At 34.4% G+C, this 6166-nt stretch overlaps 1 protein-coding gene across 1 annotated transcript; it reads left to right on the forward strand.

The window, feature by feature from the left end:
* Positions 1 to 2405: 2405 nt before the first annotated feature.
* Positions 2406 to 4899, forward strand: LOC132031671 (uncharacterized). The gene is made up of 10 exons (XM_059421618.1): positions 2406 to 2454; positions 2557 to 2622; positions 2763 to 2835; positions 2928 to 3117; positions 3221 to 3566; positions 3653 to 3685; positions 3772 to 3935; positions 4041 to 4157; positions 4479 to 4522; positions 4620 to 4899. The coding sequence occupies exons 1-10, from the start codon at positions 2406 to 2408 to the stop codon at positions 4897 to 4899; spliced, it is 1362 nt and encodes a 453-aa protein (XP_059277601.1).
* Positions 4900 to 6166: the final 1267 nt, after the last annotated feature.

The raw sequence follows: 6166 nt of genomic DNA on the forward strand, positions 1-6166 counted from the left end.
GCTAAATGAAAAGAAGAAGAAAAAAACAATAGGAGAAGTTCTCTGGAGATTTTCTTTTTCCTGAAAAAAAAAAAATGTTCGAATAGCTGTTCTTTGTTAGTAGAATTTTTGTCCAGAACCCAAAAGGTTTTTTAGAAAATTCCTCTTCAGAAACTTTTTGAGAAAAAAGTGTGCAAGGTTTTCTAAACAAACTTGCACGAAGAAAAAGATAGGGGAATTGGATCAAATAAATAAAATGTTAAACTTAACTAATACCTAACACGTTGCACCCGTCTAACCTTTAGAAGCTCAGCAAAAAAAAAAATTCGTCAAAGGCAAAGACAACCATATAGTCATTAAGATTTTGAATCTAAAGCAAATATTTTTCTTCAAAGGCAAAGACAACCAAATAGTCATTAAGATTTTGAATTTAAACCTCTAAAATATCCTAACACACTATAATAGCATACCATCCACGCTAAAGGCAAAGACAACCATATAGTCATTAAGATTTTGAATTTAAACCTCTAAAATATCCTAACACACTATAATAGCATACCATCCACGCTGGTATTTTTCTACTTCCTTGAGAGCTTAAATTGTTTTTATCTTATGAATTTGCAGAATCGAACTTATCTCTATTTAGTGTCATCTCATTTGTTTGGTTGAGTGCTTTCTTTATGATCATCAAATCGAATTCTCTCTTTCATTTGATTTTTCTTATTCTTAATCAAACACCATTTTTCCTGGCTAAACTGCATTAAAATGACATATGTTCAAAACATTACACTAACAAACTTCTTGAAGCCGAAGAACTTTTAGCGCATGATTACTTTTGTTGGAGAATTTGCATATAATAAGCAAAAATTGTTCAATGCTTCCTTCATTTACACCTTTTCGCAAATCCGAAGAATATATGTTGCTGTAAATTTTATAAATACTTGTGAAATACACTCCTCCATGATCAATGCGAATAATTATCAGGAATGCGAATTATCTATAATGATTCACAATTTGTAGTACCAAGTCCCAACGAGGAGTGAATTTTGATGGATGACGTGTTTGTGGGCCGGGCCCCACTACCAATCGCCCAATTATCTTATGCTTCGATTTCATTAGTACTGCTGTTCCCTTTACTTTGGTTATTCTTAATATTTGTACCGTCAATACTTTCCTTTCTTCATTATTTTCATCTTACCGTTTTCATCTTGTTTTTCTTTCAAATCATTTTTGAAAATAATTGTCTTGAGCCGAGGTACTCTATTGGAGACATCCTCTCTACCCTGCAAAGGTTGGGGTAAGGTCTGCGTATACTCCATCTTCCCCAAACCCCGCTTATAAGATTATACTATGTATGTTGTTGCGTCAAAAGATACTTTTTGTAATGCTATTTAAATATTATCTTCAATTTTGAAATTGTACGGAAATAACCTTTTTATTTCAAATTAAGAGTGATAGAAATGGCGGTAAGAGGAACTAAAAACAATGTATTGTAGTATGCAAAACATGATAAACCGGTATGACTTAATGTGATATTCAACTTAGCTACCATGTTAGATAAGTCACAAATCATACTGGATCGTCACAAATTCTCTTTTGATTCGGACCCTAGCTTGTTCTGGAAGCTTGCAATATGCCGGCTTCTATTATAAGAGCACATATATCATTTGTCTTGCCCCTAAATTCAAACATGTCTACTCTTGAGCATATACAAAATGAGAGCAAAATGTAAACACCAATCCTGTCGAGGGTCATCTGTAGCAATTTCTTGCAATAAATTTGCTTAAAAAGATAAAAATGTTCTTGCATACGAAATTTTGTTTAAATTATTGTTCTAGTAACAAATTTATCGAAACTCTAAGTTATTGAAGGGTAGATTAGTCTTGATACCATCTCATGTAATTAGTTATAAAGTAGTTAGTTAGTTAGTTAAAAGAGTTAGTTGATTAGTTAAGCTTTAACCATGTATATAAATATACACTGCTTGTATATTGAACTTCATATCATTGAATAAGATTTTCTGATTTCTTCATCTCTCAATTCCTCTCTTTATCTATCAATGTTATCATCTTCATCTTGAATAGGAACATGGATCAGATCACGGCCCATCTCACCCGTTGTTGGGCCCCAAATTAAATTGCCCACGCAACAGATGTCTAGTCCTGGGCGTGAGGTGGGGTGTTGAAGAATGCAAAAAATACTTACTTCGATGGTTAATGAGATCGGTGATCTCCTTATATGGACTTGCGCAATCCTCCCCTCATGAGTTAGCTTTTGGGGTTGAGTTAGGCCCAAGATCCATTTTTTTTTACATGGTATCAGAGCTACCACGTTAAGCTCATTGATTCAATTTCATTCTTGTCTAAATTTCCGCTGTATACTATCAATTTCTGATCAAGAAAAGATCGACTCAAAGATTCTAAAAAATGATGAACGATCGAAATGAAATTCCCAACAATGGCTTCAATAATGGAGGTCACAAATGAGATGGAGTTCCAGGGGAGCAAGTGACTCAAAACTCTGGGAATCAGATTGGAGAACTTGACTATAATCATCCATTGTTCTCATCTCCTGCAGATGTAAGTGGAATTCAATTGATTTCGTTTCAATTAACTGGTATTGAAAATTACCCAATTTGGTTCAGTAATATGAGAGTCGTATTGCTAGGAAGAAACAAACTAGGAATTGTGAATGGAACTACTAAGAAAGAAAATTTCCCATAAATATTGCAGGATAGCTGGGAAAGAGTAATGCTATTGTATTGTCTTGGATCATGAATGCAGGCCCGAAAAATTTGCTAGGTGGTATAATGTATGTTAGGAATGCACAATTAGTGTGCGATGACCCAGCTGAGAGGTTTAGTAAGGCTGTTCAAGAACTTTCAACATACATAAAGAAATTTCTACTTTAACCCAGGGTACTGCTTTTGTTTCTGTGTATTTTTCAAGATTAAAGGATCTTTGGGAAGAATTTGAGGCTTTGGTTCCTTCACCTAGTTGTGAGTGTCCTAGGTCAAGAGATTTTGTGTTGTATCTACAGAAACTAAAGTTGTGTCAATTCTTGATGGGGCTAAACCAAACCTATTCAAAAGCTGGAAGGCAGATTCGTCTTAGGAATCCTTTACCCACTGTGAATCAGGCATATTCAATGATAATAAGTGATGAAAGTCAAAAAAGTGTAGTTGGTACTTCAAGTGTGATAAGTAATAATCGAACAAATGTTGTGAACAATCTTGACTTAGCTATGTACACTAAAAATCAGACTGGGCAAGGAAAGGCTCAAAGATTCAAGAAAAAACGATAATCTAGTATGCGAGGTGTGCAAAAGAAAAGGGCATAGTAAGGAGAGTTGCTATAAGGTGGTTGGATATCCTTCTGATTTCAAGTTTCAAAGAAAAGGAACAGGAAACAATGCAGCATACAATGTCAATTTGATGCAAGAAAATGTTGTTGGTGCTGCTAATAACGGTCCTGTTTCACAGTTTGGTCAGTTTTCACAACAGTTTGGCAAGCAGTGTCAACCTCAGTTTAGCTATGCTCATAACACTAATATATGCACTCAGAATACATACTCAAAGGTTGAGACAGGTGAAAGTTCAAACTCTTAAATGCAGATGACAGACACCACAAAGCTTGGAAACTATGCATTTTTTACAAATGATCAATATGAGCAGATTCTCCAACTCTTGAACAAAGGCTCAAGCACTGTATCTACTTCAAAGACCTTTAGCAAACTTTGCAGTTATACCTAAATATTTTATAGTAACTGATGGTGTGCATGAATGGATTATAGATACAGGGGCAACTAATCACATGGTGTCTGATATAAAACTATTAAATAAAGATTCAGTAGTTAAGATCACAAATCCAAAGAAAGTTTGTTTGCCAAATGGAGATGTGACACAAGTAACTCATCCAGGAAAATATTCCATCTCTGATAGAAACACAGTTTCTGATGTGTTTAACATACCACAATTTAAATTCAACTTATTATCTATATCTAAGATCACAAAAGAACTTAAGTGTTCTGCACTATTTTTTCCTGATTTTTATATATTCCAGGATCTCTTCACTAGGAAGGTAAGGGAGATTGGTAAAGAAGAAGATGGGTTGTATCTGCTTATGTCACATGCTAATCATAAAACACTTAATACCTCTATGGATGCAAGAGCAAATGAGGTAATTTTTTAGAAAAACAATTGTGATATAGGCTTATGGCATAGAAGATGTGGACATGTGTCCTCTATAGTTCTTAAGAGAATATTAACTGCTAGTATACAAAGTAATTAGGATTGTGTAACTAAGTGCACTGTATGTCCTTGTGCAAAACAAGCAAGAATACCCTTTCCTTCTAGTAGTATAAAGAGTATTAGTTTATTTGAGCTGATTCATGTAGACTTGTGGGGCCATTATAAAACAACAACTTTTGATGACAACAAGTATTTTCTTACTATTGTTGATGATTACACTAAAATGACTTGGTTATTTTTGCTTAAACAGAAATTAGATGTTTGTGTATCTCTTAAGCATTTCTTTAACTTTGTGTAAACTCGGTTTGGTAAAAGCGTCAAAATTATCATAACAGATAATGAAACAGAATTTGTTAATTTCATATGTGAGCTTGATTGTTTCTTACTTTAGGCATAATTCATCAGAAAACTATGTTTATACCCCTCAGCAAAATGGAGTAGCTAAGAGGAAATACAGACATATGTTGAAAATTACCAGGGCTATCAGATTTCAAGGTAAAATTCCAATAAAATTTTGGGGACATTGTGTACTAGCTGCTATTTATTTGATAAATAGGTTGTCTAGTACAGACATCAATAATATGTCACCTTGTGAGGAACTGCATAATAAGAAACCAAACCTTAATCATCTTAAAGTATTAGGTTATCTATGTTTTGCTAAAATAGTTTAGGAACATGACAAACTTATGCCAAGAGCAAAAATGGCAATTCACGTGAAATATTCAGAGGTTCAAAAGGGATATATTTTATTTGATATTGCTACGAATTCTTTCTTTGTCAACAGAGATGTAAATTTTAGAGAGGATATTTTTCCTTTTGCTACAAAAAACATAGAAAGTCAACTACTATTTCCTGTCAGTTCTCCTGAAACACAATTGATGACAACTGAACTCTCTAACTTTCCTACAAATACTACTCCAAATGCTACTCAACACATGATAGAGGAGCCACAAATACCACATCAAGAGCATAATGAAGATATGATGGACCCGATTATTGACAAGGCAGAAATACCTAATGTTGAGATTGAAATGCTCAAATCATAGCTGATCCTATTCCTCAAATAATTCAGCCACCTGAAACTACAACCAGACACTCAACTAGAACAAAAAAAAATCCTCCTATATGGAAGAGAGATTTTGTATCTCTGAACATACATGCTGACACACCATATGCCTTAAACAAGTACATTGGATATCAAAATCAATCTCCCAAACATAAAGCCTACATTACTTCTATTTCCACTGATATTGAACCATCCAGTTACTCTCAAGCAGTTAAGGATCCTAGGTGGATCAAGGAGGCATGAAAGAAGAAATCCAGGCCTTAAAAGATAATCGTACTTGAGAAATTACAACTTTACCTCCTGGTAAGCACCCCATAGGCTGTAAATGGGTATATAAGATAAAATACAAGACCTCAGGTGAAGTAGAAAGATTTAAGGTAGGATTGGTGGCAAAAGGATAGGGTATTGACTTTTACGAAACTTTTTCCCCAGTTGTGAAGATGGTAACAGTAAGAACTATACTTTCAGTAGCTGCTGCACACAACTGGCATATACGTCAAATAGATGTATACAATTCCTTCCTACAAGGAGATTTATTTGATGAGATTTACACGACTCTTCCACAAAGCTTTTCAAGTTAGGGGGAGAATAAGCAGAATTCAAAGGTATGTAGACATGTAAAGTCTTTGTATGGGCTTAAAACAAGCTCCAAGGCAATGAAATGCAAAGCTTTCAGAGGCATTATTGAAGTTACAGTTTAGACAAAGTCAGCATGATCATTCCTTGTTCATTAAGAAGACAAGTGAAGGAACTGTCATTGCGTTAGTTTATGTTGATGACATGCTGGTTACTGGAGAAAGTCTGAAGTTGATTCAAGAAACTAAAAACTCACTCAGTAAGGCTTTCAAAATGAAGGACCTAGGTGATCTCAA

Source organism: Lycium ferocissimum, chromosome 9 (genome assembly GCF_029784015.1).
Source record: "Lycium ferocissimum isolate CSIRO_LF1 chromosome 9, AGI_CSIRO_Lferr_CH_V1, whole genome shotgun sequence".
NCBI classification, from domain to species: domain Eukaryota; kingdom Viridiplantae; phylum Streptophyta; class Magnoliopsida; order Solanales; family Solanaceae; genus Lycium; species Lycium ferocissimum.

Bases quoted from the DNA above. Each gene is read 5' to 3' on its own strand.
- LOC132031671 (XM_059421618.1), top strand. From the start codon at position 2,406: ATGATGAACGATCGAAATGAAATTCCCAACAATGGCTTCAATAATGGA. The intron at 3,936-4,040 runs GTGTTTAACATA...TATATATTCCAG, and splicing joins ATAGAAACACAGTTTCTGAT to GATCTCTTCACTAGGAAGGT. The intron at 4,158-4,478 runs GTAATTTTTTAG...TTGCTTAAACAG, and splicing joins TGGATGCAAGAGCAAATGAG to AAATTAGATGTTTGTGTATC.